This window comes from Hemibagrus wyckioides, linkage group LG04, assembly GCF_019097595.1.
Source record: "Hemibagrus wyckioides isolate EC202008001 linkage group LG04, SWU_Hwy_1.0, whole genome shotgun sequence".
Taxonomy (NCBI): Eukaryota; Metazoa; Chordata; class Actinopteri; order Siluriformes; family Bagridae; genus Hemibagrus; species Hemibagrus wyckioides.
Window position 1 is genome coordinate 16128877 of NC_080713.1, and position 15197 is coordinate 16144073.

At 39.9% G+C, this 15197-nt stretch overlaps 1 protein-coding gene across 3 annotated transcripts in view; it reads right to left on the reverse strand.

Annotated features, from left to right (window-relative positions):
• Positions 1–1019: 1019 nt before the first annotated feature.
• The window catches only part of bcar1 (BCAR1 scaffold protein, Cas family member), a 68522-nt gene continuing 54344 nt past the window's right edge, over positions 1020–15197 (reverse strand). For all 3 annotated transcript variants that reach the window (XM_058388248.1, XM_058388249.1, XM_058388247.1), the window contains 5 exons: positions 8849–8992; positions 6675–6785; positions 5097–6257; positions 4024–4113; positions 1020–3105 (listed from right to left, as the gene is read on the reverse strand). In XM_058388248.1, coding sequence (XP_058244231.1) covers positions 2593–3105; positions 4024–4113; positions 5097–6257; positions 6675–6785; positions 8849–8992 — 2019 coding nt within the window. In that variant the 3' untranslated portion in view covers positions 1020–2592. The remainder of the gene's footprint in view (positions 3106–4023; positions 4114–5096; positions 6258–6674; positions 6786–8848; positions 8993–15197) is intronic.

Consider the following 15197-nt stretch of genomic DNA (forward strand, 5'->3'; position numbering starts at 1 on the left):
AAGAGTTGTGGAGAGTAGTAAAAAATGAAAGAAAAGATAAATCAGAATGAAACTTGAATGTTCTTCTCAAATAGCTGGTAGCCAGAGTAGACCTTGTTTTCTGGAATAACTCCAGCTGAAGAATCAGCATAATAAACAGTAACAATAATAGATGTACAGTTCAGTACTATGTGGCTAGGATTTTAAAATAGACAACTAATGGACTCTATTCTTTTTTTTAAATACTAAATATGATTTAGCAGATGTTCTAACCCATTTGCATCATAAACTTCTATAATTATAAAAGTACAAAAAGAGCAATATAATTAAATTTACATTCAATTATAACACAGCTGGGTAAAGGGAAGGACTAAAAAAACAGATTGTGGGAACTAATATTTTAATTATTAAACTAATGTTATTGTCACAGTTGGTTAGCTCCTTTTATTTAAATTAAAAATGAATGAGTTACTCCAACATTGAATTTGTTTTGTGTTGCTAAATAAATTTGCTTTACTCCTTTACAAGAATGCATCTCAACATCATATACATGAGTTTGCCAAAAGCTGTCTGTCTGACAGGATGATTAGTACTCTAACTTAGCAGTCAGCTAAACCTAACCACCTCAGCAGTAAGAGTCCCGCTTTAATCTACTGCCAGTAGCAGTGAGAGTGAAGAATTGCCTAAGCATCTTGCTCTTTATTAACTGTTTCTAGTCTTTAATATCACTCCTAGGAGTTAAGCCATGCTCTAAACTGTATGCTAGGTCGTATTTCATAAAGCATAGCGAACTTATCTGGAAGATATAATATTCAAAGGGAACGTCTTAACCAGTAGGGTGTTCAATGCGACACCCACCAGCTGTAAATATTCCTTTTACGAGGCTTGTGTGTAAACCAGACTCGCAGAACTATAATAAATGAAAGTAAGCAGCATGGTTACGCTTTATAATAAGTAACTTTCAAAATAAGACTTTTTGTTAGACCATTTCTTGTTAGAATATCCCAATTATTTGTTTATAAGTTGAATTCGACAGAGAGTGGCTTGATCAATTTTTTTAATGAAAATATATTAGACATATATTTTCCAGTTATGCAATTTACAGTATGTTTTTAACATCGCAAAGATATTCCAAACCCTTACACACAGATTCGAGGATGAAATAACATTAACAATAACAAATACCAAGTCAATATTCATTTTCACTGTGCTCCTTTTTTTTCAAACTGGATAAGGATTCTGACTATATGCACAACATGTAGTACTTAAAGGTAAAACCACATTCACCAACTTAATTCTGCTGACATATTCTGATATCCAAAATACAACCAATAGGGTGTTAAAAAGCCAAGAAAACATTTGAGGCAGATGGATTTCTTCTCAACATTGCCCTCCAGTGACAAACATCTTGCAGAAGGTGAGTGAAAATATGACATAGCTGTTGCCACATTACAGCATAGTAAAAAATGCCTTACTCTTAGCTGATCTTTAGGGGTTCGTTAAAATGTACTATTTGAATAGACTAGGCGTGTTTAACTATGAGGTGGCTAAAGATTTTTATAGAGCTATTAAAAGAAAAAGAGCCTACTCATGGGAACAGACCTGCCATCATGATTAATAAACATTAAAGGACAGGAATGTGCCAAAAGGAAAAATCTTTTTCAGTTATTAAACAGAACCCCTTGGCTAATATGACCCTGTCCAGCAGGGTGTAGCACTGCAATGGAGAACGCCTTTGGCATGCTGCTAGATACGAAGCCTTATCTAGAACATAGTAAAAAAACTGGAGCAGTGCACAGCAAGTCACAAAAACCTGTTCAAAATACACAGACGATGACCAGAGTGGGAGAAAGGTGAGCAAGCATACTGAAAAGAATAACAAGTATGTTGGGAATGAAACTACTTAACAGATAAAAAAGACCTACTCTTTTCCCACAAGTTTCCCAAATCTACCCTTGCTTGTGGATCTTCTGAGTCTGTTTCATTAGAATATTTTAGCAGATTTGAAGCGAACTGAATTACCTTCCACCCATTCAGGCAGTCTATGTGTCCAGACTGCCAGTCAGCTCACCCCAACACTTTGCTCCCACCCTGAATCAGCACTGTTGATTAAAAGCACAAAGCGCTGCACATCTGCTGCCATCACTTCCCTCATGCTAACATACAAATTTATTAAAAATCCTCATCACTGATGAAAAATGCCATTAAGTACTTCTACATACACATTTAAAATTCTAGACACCCTTAATATCTCATCAATAATAATAATAAGAATGATGACAATTATTATAATCAGGGCAATAATTACATAATAACAATAATAGTGAATAATAACTAAAAACTACTTTTCAGTTGTTTTTTTCCTCCACTGTTGTTCAAAGAAAAAAAGATACAGTTCATCCTTTCTTGTTGCCCCACTACTTCCCCATCTTCTTACAGAAACTTATATATTTACATAAATTCATTTACAACTCATAGCACTGTTCACGGATAGTGTTTATAGTCTTTTTTTGGGGGGGGAATACAAAGCACAAAGCATGGACATGGAACAAGTCGCAGTGGGACTCCATGCATGTGTGGTCTCAGTGTTTCTGTACACTCCCATGTTTGTTTTCACATGGAAAGTAGGTGATTGAGGGCCATGCGGAATTGCTGGGTACAGCCAGACAGCTCGCGGACCCTCTCGGTCATGTCCCGTGCCGCCCCTGGAGATGGGTACTGTAGGGCTGCAGTCTTGGTGCTAACTACAATGTCTTTCAGCTTTTCACAGAGCGCGTTGCTGTGCTGTGCTACCCTACTCCGCACCTCGGGGGACTTGGCCTGACGTGAGACTGTATCTCCAATGAACACCAGCTTATGGGCACTGAGGATGACAAACTTGCTGTGAGCGACAAAGATCTTGGGTGGCTGATTGTTGTTGATGGATGAGTAGAAAGCATCAATGGCATTGGTCAGCGTGGTGATGTTGGCCTCACACTGCTCTGAGTAGAACAGCAGCAGCTGCCGGTCACCTGCACACAGCTTGCTGCGCGACGGTGGTGGGTAGTGTGGGGGCGGGGTCCAGCCTGAAATGTCATTGTTGATTGGCCGACTGACTTCCTGCTCCAGCCTCTCAAACTGCTTGAGCTGAATGCAAAGAAAAGAAAATGATTATTTCCACAATCATTCCTGTATTTGCTATAATACCATTAGCAAAATCTGAGTCTGAGTCTTTTATAACAATGACAGTCTGAATTTGAGTTCTGCACACACTGCTCTCATTCTGACATCCTGGAAGTGACTGATTTGGTCTACAAGCTTCGGATGCTGTTGTACAAAACGTCACAGACAGGATGGCACATGCTCACATGCAAGACCTGCTGGCATATCTGTGCCATGTAACAATGCCTGGTCACAGCATAAGTGGCACACAATAATGAAGGAAAAATGTACAGTACATTAACTCCATTTTCAGTCAGCCATGCAGAAATTATTTATGCAGGTCAACAAGTCCAATGTCAAGTGAAGACCTTTGTGTGAATTATGAACAATAACAATAATGAACAATGATGATGTATTTAACAGAACATCTGTACATTTCAGTGAATATGCATGGCTCTGTGACTGGAAATAAAACTAATATACTGTACATTTCCTCTTCATTTATTTTTTTCCACTAAATGACTGTTTATGAATGAATCATATTTAACATGTGATCTGTTACCAAGCCAGCATTTTGTCCAGCCTTGATACTGGTATCCAGTATAGTACTGATGTATCACTACTAATCACGTTAACACTGGTGTTACTTGCAATGCACCTTTTTCATTATACGCTCTATAATTCGATTATATGACACGGTTTATTGATGCATTTAGATTAGTACTCTCTCTGAGCACACTTTGACATATCACATTTCAGGTCATTATTTTCATCTGTGCTTTGCAAAGTCTTTATGCATTATCTGCTTCCTCAGCAGTACACCATCACCTGATAGTTAATGGAGTTAACTAAGTTAAATTTTAAAATGCAGAATTTAAAATACAGCTGTAGTTAGTGACTGACCTGCTGCTGCTCCAACTGGGTCTTATTGTGTCTAGTGATGTTGCCTTTTTCCAGCAACTGTCGCTGGTTCTTCTCAAACTCCTCCTTACCCTAAAAGACAACAAATCCATTATTGTTGCATTTCATCTTAGACGGAATCCTGCTAAAATACCTCTCGTATAGTAGTGGAATTTTTTTCCAGCCCTGAGATTAGCAGTTAAACAGAATCATTGCACATGTCATTTCTAATATAGCCACAAGGAGGCAGTGTGGGTTAAGCAGAAAAAAGTCATCCGCAATATCTGCAATCCCTTTGTTTGCCACCATAGCAGTTGTCACTTATCAAGAAATAGCTGTTTGGCTGAGAAATGTCTGCAATAGTGTCTGCAAAAAATATAGCACAGAGTAAAGTCCATACAGCTGGAATAAGAGAAGATGTATTTGGGTTATGAAGAGAAAACAGGCCAGAACATGGTCAGGAGTGATTGATGATGACACGTTAAGCACTACAGTAGGGGATTAGGAGTGCAGCCCACATGAGGGAGGACATGGAGGCCATTGCTCACTCTGATGGCAGTGCAGCCATGTGAGAAGCCACCTGCACCCTGAGTTCACACCTTAACTTGAAGCCAGTTACAATTCCAGCCTAAGGAAAGTATGACCAGAAAAGCTCACAGCACTAGATTTTTTCTCTAGCCTTTCTCCAGATGTAGCACATTGAACTGAATTTTATTAAGTGACATTTTAGGTGTTACTGATGAATTATTAAATAAATTAGAATAAGAAAAGCAAGGTAACAACCATACTGTGACATGCAGGGCTTGGTTTGTTTGTTTGGGACATCTACACCAAACATTGAAATAAGTTGCGGTAGTTTTTCTAATTCCATAAAAAAATACACTCATCACTTTCTAATCACTTATTCACTTTCAGTGCACTTATTTGCTGGTGACATTCAAAGCTAAATGAGTTATACAGAAAATACTGTATAGCTGTAACAGCAATAAGGCATTAAGTAAAGAGGTCCATGGGTTGCCATATCATTCTTATTTCTAAAGTGGTGATGGTAGTTTAATTTGATTTGGCTCCTGTACCTGTAAATGTACATAGTCATAGTCCTCCATCCAGCCCTCCTCCGTGGTTTCATAGGGCCGCTCAGGAGGCTCCTCTTCTGCTGTGAACTTGGGTGGTGAGGGCAGGGGACGTGATTGGATGTTGGTCCGGTCAGGTGTGCCTGTCTGATAGGCTGAGACACTAGAGCTGCTGCTGCTCAGCTGGCCCAACACTTCTGAGGTCTGCTGCTGCTGTCTGTTTGTCCTTCTGAAGAGCAACGTTGCATTACCGTGCAGGAAGGATGCGAGTTGCTTGGTGTCATCAGGTACAGCACGAGCACACATGACCAGCTGGTCCAGGTCGTCCCCACCACTGTTGGCAGCTGGTGCTGGGAGAGCAGCAGGAGCCCAGCCCAGGGTGTCCAGTGCCTGAATGTGCTTGAGCAGACCTTGGAATGCCTCGTCCATCTTCTGCACCTGCTTGCTGAGCTTGGCCTGCAACGTACGGTCAGTGGCTTGAGCAGCATTGGCCACAGCACCACGAGAAAACTCCAGTAGTTCCCTGACTGATGCTCGTAATAATTCAGATGCCCTTCGAATGGAGGGCAAATTAGCATCCATTTGGGCAGGGCTTCTCCAATCACCATTGACAAAGGACATGAGCATTGAAGCTGAAGTATCCACAGCCTGCTGCAGGCGTGACAGCCTCTCCATGGCCTGCTCAAGGTCTAGGGAAAGCAAGCGGCTTGGCACTGTGCTGTCCCGCACTGGCACTGTGTCTAGGGATGAGGTGGACAAATTACTGCGTGTGCTGCCTGTGCTGGAAGCAGATAGGCGCTTAAAGCTCACTGTCAGTTCCTCTGTGGTAGCACCTGCTGCATCACGTACCACCTGTGGTGGTACATCATAGATGTAGTCACCTGATTCCTCAGCAACTGGTGGGCGCTCACGAGGGAAGTCATAGACATCACCCTGATGCAGGTTGCTGGGGATGTCATAGATCTCCTGTGCTTCAGCCAGTGGTTTGCCACCCGTCTGGGGGGGTGGCACATCATACACATCTTCGGGTATCGGTGGTTCAGGATTGGCTGAGTTTGGGCTTGGACACTTCATTTTGGCAAAATGAGGTGGGACGTCATAGGTCTCCTCCTTGATGAGTGCGTCTGGAACATCCTTACTCACAGATGGAGGGAAGTCATACACCTGGGAGGGAGTACAGATTGCTCATTACAAATAAGTCTGGTGTAATTTAAACTTTTTGGCAAACTAAATTCAACTTTATCACAAAAGTCAAACAGTTATTACATCTTATAATAGTCCACCATAAAACTAGTTGGTACCAGAACCATGACCTGCTGGGCTACAGCCAAGGTTTTTTCACTCATTATGCAGGATTTGAAAAGCCGCAGCATTCCTATTAGATGCAATAACCCACAACTACAACACTGAGCATCATATTTCACTTCGTTCTAACACATCACACATCTCTAAACTAATAAACCTGCCTCTTTTTAGAGATCTCTCCAGCTTAAAGATATTAGCTGTCCTGCATTCATTTTATCTTAAGTGAACCATGTCTGTGTGTGTGTGTGTGTGAGTGTGTATGTATGGATGTCTCACCATTTGCTGGGAGAGCAGCTGGTTCTTCTCCACACTTGGGGGGGTGTCATAGATTCCCTGCACATCTCTGCTGGTTGGTCCTTTCATTACCATGGGAGGAGTGTCATATACCTGTAAAAACCGATCATTGAGGCACTGAGTATACAAAAGCACCAAATACACTGAAAATATTATGGCAGTTTTAAGGACAATCTTTTCTCTCTTCCCAATAGCTTCCCTAAAATCACTGATATTTTGCTCTTTGTCCTCCTCCTCCTCCTTTCATCCCACCATTCTCATCCATATCATGGTGGAACAGAAATTATTGATGTGCAGGATGAAAAAGAGTGAGGGTAGCATACACATGATAAACACGATAGTGCTCCACTGCCACTTAGAATCCCATATCACACCTACACACCCCCACATGCACAAGAGAGATCAGTGGTGCGTGACAGAAAACTGGACCTGATGGGAACAATCAGCAGATTTGCTACACTTAATCCCCCACCATCCCTCACAGCAGTCTTGCTGCTACCTGCCATATAGCCCTTTTCCACTTACAAGGTGCTTGTGTCTAATTTTAAACTTGTGTCTAATTTAAAAGCTTTTTTTGTGCTAGAACCATAAACCGGTGACATCTGGGCTCTGTGGAAGATGTCATCTAATTGCAAAGACAACTCAGACTTCTCAAGTTGTTAAAATAAGACATGAACAGTGCACACACTGGTTAGTAGCAATACAATAAGCACATCTACGCTAATGCCTATGTACACACTCACAAATGAACAGCATGAGATTTATGCTACAAATGAAGCTGAAATAAGATTAAAGGACAAACAAACAGGACGTGATTTAATGAACACATTTACATTCCATCTAAACACAACCACAATAATATCTTGTTACCCTAGTGTGTGTATTGTTCATACACAAATATTTCATATAAACACATTAAGATCATTGATATTTTACATCAATACTATATAATCTTAGCATACACATGGTGAAAATGGATAGAGGAGAGAACATGAGTGAATAAATCTCCATGTCCTACAAGAACAGAGAGATTATTGAGGCAGCTGGATGAATAAGAGTCAGGGAAGCACTGATACATGTAAGAGGAACCACTGCCACTGTTTTTCTCTCACTATTTTCTCTCTCTTTAGTGTGTCTGATCACAACCTGGTACAAACCAAACACCTTCTCTGTCACACCAATGCCTTATCTGTACTCTCTAATGCATCTTTATCTCATTCTCACTCCTTACTTCTCTGTATCTGTATTTTCCTTCTCTGTATCTTTCTCTCCTCTCTCCACTCTTTCCTTCATGTGTGCATGTGTGTGCGTGTGTGTGTGTGTATGGTCCTTGCCATGGGCCTGTCTTACTGTGTATGTGTGTGTGTGTGTCACAGTATGATGCACTGAGGGACAGATCTTGCTGACAGCCATTTCAAGCTCAAGAGTGTACACACACTTTCACTCAGACATGCACTATACTCCCAGGACATTTTGCTTCATACAGTTTGAAAAGAAATTCAGAAACACACACAGATACACACACAAAATCGACCTTCTTTTTCGAGTGCCTCTAGCCACTGAAATGTGTGCTTCCCCTACGAGTAATGCATGACCTCCTCCAAAAATAAACTCCACTCCAATATGAGTCTGACAATACAGACTGAGAGAAAAAATACAAGAGAAAGAGTAAGGGAGGGAAGGGAAGGGAAAGAGAATGAAAGCAAAAGAGACAGTGAGATAGCATGGATTTAATAGGCCAAGCTTATCAAACATTAATGAGAATGGAAGCACTTTATAGACTAAATGACGCCTGCTGGAATGTCTGAGCTAACAGAGGAAAAAAATCAGCCATCTATCACCTGCACCCACACACACTCATGTCAATCACATTTATGACACAGAAAAAACTCATACTGCACAGGAAGGTTAGGTATAAAAATGAAGATATTAATAGAGCAATGCCGTATTAGTGCTAAAGTGGCTGGACTGAGCTGAGCTGGACTCTTACCCAGTGTCCTACAGCCACAACCTGACCTTCAGTATTCACGGGATTCTGTGTAGCTCATCTACCTGATGCACTGCTCATGGCTGTAGATAAAGTGAAAGTACAATGTGTTGTGCTTCACCCTATCTAATACATTTGCATTAATAATGTATGCGTAATGCTCAGTTACCTGCTGGTTGTATTGGCCACGTGTAGGTGGAACGTCATAGATGTCCTGGGAGGTAGGCAGGTGTCGGGGCACATCATATTCATCCTGTTCTGTGTTCCCTGTGTCATAAACATACATTTGGCCAACGCGTGTGGGCACCACCACCTGAGACAGAGATAGAAAAACAAATAAAAGGTTAAATATATCATCAGTTTTGCTTTGGAGAAAGACAGCAGCACCTACACATCTTCTCTGCTTGGTTTACACTCATCTTTACAATAACATACTGGCAAAGGAAATATATTTACCCCAGATGGCAGCTGGCGTCCAGACTGCACTTTTGTTAAAGCATTTGTTTTCTAAAACTTTATAACTGGCACTAAATTCTGCTCCAGTGACCTTTACTCCATGTTGTTCCCTATCATTTGTAATCTGAACTGGGGTCTTTGGGGGTCACCGTGGGAATAAGAGCTGTCCTATTGTCTGCCTGTTTACTCACTCTCTTATGGTGTCAGAACTGTGTCAACTTTCCCAGCCTGAGAAAGAAAAACAGTCATTGCCTTATTTTGACTACAATCCAGGCTCATAATACTGCCCTCAGAACACAGTGATATCTACTGCTCACTGATACATGGGCCACAACAGCAGACGTATTCTACTCTATACTATAAACCTAGCATTATATCAAAATGTATTTAGCGATATATATATATATATATATATTTTGCTATGAGAGAGAGAGAGAGAGAGAGAGAGAGAGAAAGAGTTCTTAGTAGGTGTAATTTATCTACTTTGATCCCTTGAGGTGCTGGAGTCACTGAGAAATATCGGCACTTCAATCAGACCAATGCAGCCTTCATTCAATACCTTATGCTTTCCCTTTCTTTCTATAGGACAATATCCCCTCACCACACACACACACACACACACACACACACAATCATTTCAGTGACACTAAAACAGGGTATTAGCAGTGGGGTTTGGGGGAAAATTTTGTGCATTCGGATTAGGCTGATTTTTTTCTCTCTGCCTGTTAAATACAAATTTGAGATAAAGATACATTAAAAAAGAAAATTGGGCAAAGAAATTGTGATATTTAGGGCGACTGAGTGGATGGCTATTTTCCCAGTGTTGCACATCACTGCCAAAAACACAGAAGAACCTGTCATTCATTCTTATTACCTTTTTCTAGTGATGGAAATCAGGCAGGCTGAAGAGCCTCACACAGAGATGATAATTAAAACATTAGATCAAGTCAGCTTGTGTAACGAGTCATCTGAATACAAATCTTTCTTTACCTGCATATAAACATTGCAAGTACTGACCCTGATCTTGTAGCACAGAATGAGATTCACTGAACTTCAACTTTGTGTGTATATAATAAAAGTCTCTCTGACCCTGTAATAATATTTGCTCTTTCTCCCCTGCTGATGGCATATAACCAGCTGTGTGTAAGTTGTTAGCCATTAAACAAATCTGACACTATGTCGCTGCTAATTCAACTCAAACTCCTCGTGTGTCATCCCATCCTCCCATCTCTCTCTCTTACTCTTTTACTCATGTCTTCTGACAAGCCAAAAAAGAGTGACTAAAGAATGACACATTTCTTATTTCTGACAAAACTGTCACGATTCAGTCTCCCTCCACTCCCCCCCCTGCTCTGCCACTGCTCCCTCGTCATGGCTATAGCTAATGGAAACATTCTCCATGGTGCTGTACACACTTTCACACACATTGAGGTGCCTCTGCAGGTGTGTGACCTCACACACTCACAAGAGATGGCCTGTTTTACTGAAATAACGCCTGCGTACCAAAATAATACCACAATGCGTGTCCTCGTGGTCCAGGGGTCAAAAAACTCACTCTAGTTATAATTCACTTCCTCCTTTAGAAGGCATTATAAACCAGAGTCATTTTGTAAGTGAAAAATGTAGAGTTATCATGTAAAGGATTCATATACAATAACTATACAAACATAACGCAAGTTAGCATCAATGACACACTTTCATCTTATTTAAATATCTCCATTATTATAGTATATAGTTCAAGGAAATGATTACAATTTCACAAATATTATCAAACACGATACACTATATTTTCATTTCTATTGCTGTGACACAGTATTAGTCTGTAAGTTTTTCAGGATGTAATTGTTGAAGAAATAGAATACCATTTTACAATAAATGGTGGAAAAAAATATGAATTGGGAATAACAATTATTTGAATATTTTTTATTTTGCTATTTTTATGCAGCGACAGTAAATAATAAATTCCCCATGCCTCAGTATTTATATATATATTATACATTTCTACTAAAATATTTTCCCACAGTCTAATTAAATTTTGCTAAGCAATCAGTGCTCAGGTTTTTTTTATATATGTGTATAGTTTAAATATTTATCCTCTCATGAAAACAGAATTGTTTAATGTTGAATGGACTTTCAAATGTAAAGAGATTTTTTCATTTAGCAAAATTAAAACTGTATCAAGTAGGAGAGCCTCCAAGGTTTAATTAATAATATATCAGGTTCTTCTATCCTAAATAACGTCTTTTGTAATATTAATTAAAAAAGAAATTAAAAAGAAGGAAACAATTAAGGCTTGTGTCAGTCGAATCAAATAAAGCAAAGAAAAATGCAGATAATTGATTGACCCCTAGAGCTATACATGAAAACAATCCCCCATGCATTTAAATAAATTAAAAGCCATATTATTCACCATTTGCACAGCTAAACATGCCATTTCCTTTAAATGCCTTTTACTTTTGCCTTCCACCCTAAGCACCTTCAGGAGCCCACTGAGACCCACTGAAGGGCTTTCCGAAAGAAACGGCAATCAATAATGTGAATTATCAATGAGTGTGGCAGAGTGCCATATGGTCCACTGACTATCACCCAACCTCTCATCAATGTAACTAAAAGGATGCTTGTAAATGAATGAGAAGTGAGTGTGTGTGTTTGAGGACGGTGGGCACCAGCTGTCACAACATTCATGGGTTGGTTGCCTTAACGATGATGTCACTAAGAGACGTGGGTCCTCTGCGGTGCCGTGCTCAACAATAGTAGTGCAGCACTGACCGTCTGACCGCCATGACAGCTGATCAAAAGTCAAGATCACAAAACCCCAACGAGTGTGTAAGGGTCATCACTGAAGTGAGGAGCAGATTGCATACCATCAGTCCCTAAAACACCACTCCAAAGCTTAAGGACTCCCCATGACACTAGCTGTGACCCCATCTGACACTGTGAAAATCGGTATTCAAGCCACTTCATAAACTGTTACTCGAGGGAGTAATGATATTAGTATTTATACGTGATGAAATGTAAACTAAACCTGAATTTAATTATAAAAAATGACAAGCTGAAATAAACCAGATCTTTCTGCTGTGGAAGAACATCGGATTTAGGTTTTTTATTGAGTATAATAAACACTAATGACAAAATACGCTGACTAAATATCATCTCAATTTTATTATTCTCCCTTATCTGTTTAACATCATCAGCAGAGTAACACTTTTAATAATGACTGTATGTAAATCATATTACTGCTTATATTCCAGATGGAATTCATGTGTCCATCTTTATTTTAAACTGGACTGTGCTACTTCAGCTTCTGTAGTTAGTAAAGTTAAATGTAATCGCAGTAGTTGAAACAATGCTATGGCTGGTCAAACAACATGAGCTTTGAGTACAAAGAGTGATTTCAGTCAATACATTTCAACTCTATCTAATCTCATGCATTTGTATGTAATGACCCAGTACACACAGGTTGATATATAAGTGGTCGTGCATGACAATGCACTGTTAACCCCAACAACTCACACACTGGCCATCTGTGGAGCAAGCTGTCCTTGTCTTTCTGAGGTTTTGTTTTAGGTCTCCGAGTGCAGGTAGGGGGTCTCCGCATCTGTGTGTGTGTGTGTGTGTGTGTGTCTGGGTGGCATTCACATTGCCATTGTTCAGTCAGCGATGAAAAGTTTTACTACCTCCTCTATCCACAGCACAGTGTCTGCATCTGTTTATTGTAAGAATGGGGATAGGGGCAGAATAAGGCCAAAACATTCTACATTTCTAAGAGTAATGCTTTCTTGATAATAAAGTCAGAAATGCATGCTGGGAATTTCTACTCTTGGTGCTTGCCATGTTATGTCATACAACTGCACATGTACTGTATGTGCCATATGTTATTAAACCACATTAAACTAGTATGTATTTACATGTATTTTATAAAATCTCAGGCATTAAAAGTAGCAACAGGGTATTTTATATCAGAAGACTTTTGTAGCACTTCGTGAATATCTCTTCAAACATGATTATAATATCTGCCCTTGAAAATCTAGGATGTGGACCACCAACATCTAGCCAGTAAAGACAAGTACTCGTCACTGTCACATTCAGATATCTCCTAGTATCTTGCACTGGTATACAGGTATGTGTTGGAGAGAGTGGCTTTGGAGAGGTTACTAAAGAAAAGTCTGTACTTGTTCCAATTTTTAGTCCATAAGGAAACTTCAACAAAACATAACTGACTGAACAAATCTGAGGTTCACAGAACAACTTTAAGCAGAGCTGTGAGCTGTGTGCCAATACAGTCCTGATTCATTTTCATCAGTCTATTATTTGTGTGTGTGTGTGTGTGTGAGCAGAATAGGCTATAAATGCAAATATTCCAGAGAGTTCTCAGCTGGGTTGTGTGGCAGGGTGTCATGTGAGTGCCAAAGCAGCTGCCTCCTCAGCTACACACACATATACCCACTCCTACATATAGCAGCCTTTCTAGGGCATCCAAGCAGCTGTGCTTTGAATGTACCCACTCTAACTCGCTTTGATTTTCGCTCTTGGGTTCAAGGCTTTTATTGCAACTTCACTGAAGTTACTTTTTATGACAGCTTGATTGAAGTCAATCTTTCTCCATTTTCATGGCTGGTTTAATGTGGGCACTGCTAGTGTGTCGTTGAGTCGTCATGTGAGACTGCAATCCCCTCCTCAGCCAGAAGAATGGTTAAAGCCTAATTTAAAGAGGCTGTAGAGAATACAGCTGCTTGTTTGAGCTAGATCAAGAACAGCAGCAGCGGGAAAGGAGACAGAGTGAGAGATTTATAGTCTTCCTCTCCTTACTTACACCCAATGCAAGATTAATAAGTGGCTAATTAATTCAGCACTTGTGTGTATGAGCACATGTGGCAGGTTGTGAGTGCCACGTGGCATGTGCCATGTGTGTTGATTTAGGGCGTCTGCAGGGCTCACAGAGACAGAGAGACTCCAGCTTTACACTAACAGTCCTAAGACATGTTCTCCACATTACTGCCATTGCTGTGTTGGGTGGGATATCATGCTGCTCCTCACACTCCTCACGTTATTCATCAGTTTCAGCCAATTTTTCAACTCCACTATGCCTTGGAACAAAGACCATGCTTCTCCTTTTCTCTGTGCACAGTTACAGTTGTATGCTTTTTGGTATCAGCCCAAGATCTGGACCAACAAAGGGCAAACAGTGGGCCTTGTTTAAAGAAATGAATAGAAACAAACTTATTCATAAATCATTCGCAGGAGCAATTCTGAAAGATTCATTAAGATTCAAAAAAATTTGTATCCTAGGAAAGCTCCTGAGTTTGTGTATAAAACGATTCACTAATGCATTTCAAATCGCATAATTGGCAAGAGTCTTTTATATACAGATCACGTTGTCAGGTTTAAATAGCTTATTCATTTAAACTGCGCACACAAATTAGCAGAAGATGCACTTAGCAGGTTCTCTTGCTGTACAGTTGTCATTCTGAGACTTCAGCTTTTTAATACATGACTCATTTTTAAAGACACAGAATAGCTGTTTTGGTGCTTTGTGTGCAAGCAGAAAACAGCAACATGCTGTTTTATTCCTCAAAATGCACTAATGTTTCATTTCTCAAAAGCTTCACAACCAATCATTCTTAAGACACAAAAGAAGAGACAAAAAATACGTTCATTTGCAATCATAAAGGCTGATGACTTCAGGGAGGCTTAAAAGGGTTGATGTTTTACTTTCATTGTGTTTACTGTTTCATCAACAGTGGATTCCAATCACTGTTGTTTAATGATAGTGTAGATTTTGATCTTGTTTTGGCTGACAAAATGTAAATAAATTAAAGTAGCTGTTTGCTAGCAGCCAATATTAATAGGTCAGTCAGACAGTTGATTAGAGGAAGTGTTAATCCAAGCACTTCCTCCATGTTGTCATTGTATTCTGTAATGGCAATGCATTTGCTTTCACGATCATCACTGTAAGCTTTACATTCATCTGCTAAACCTTTAGGGGATGAATTAGAACCCTAGTTTTGTTGCTTCCTGTTTAAGCCACTCCTTTTCTTTCTCTAAAAGACCTGGCCTCCGTT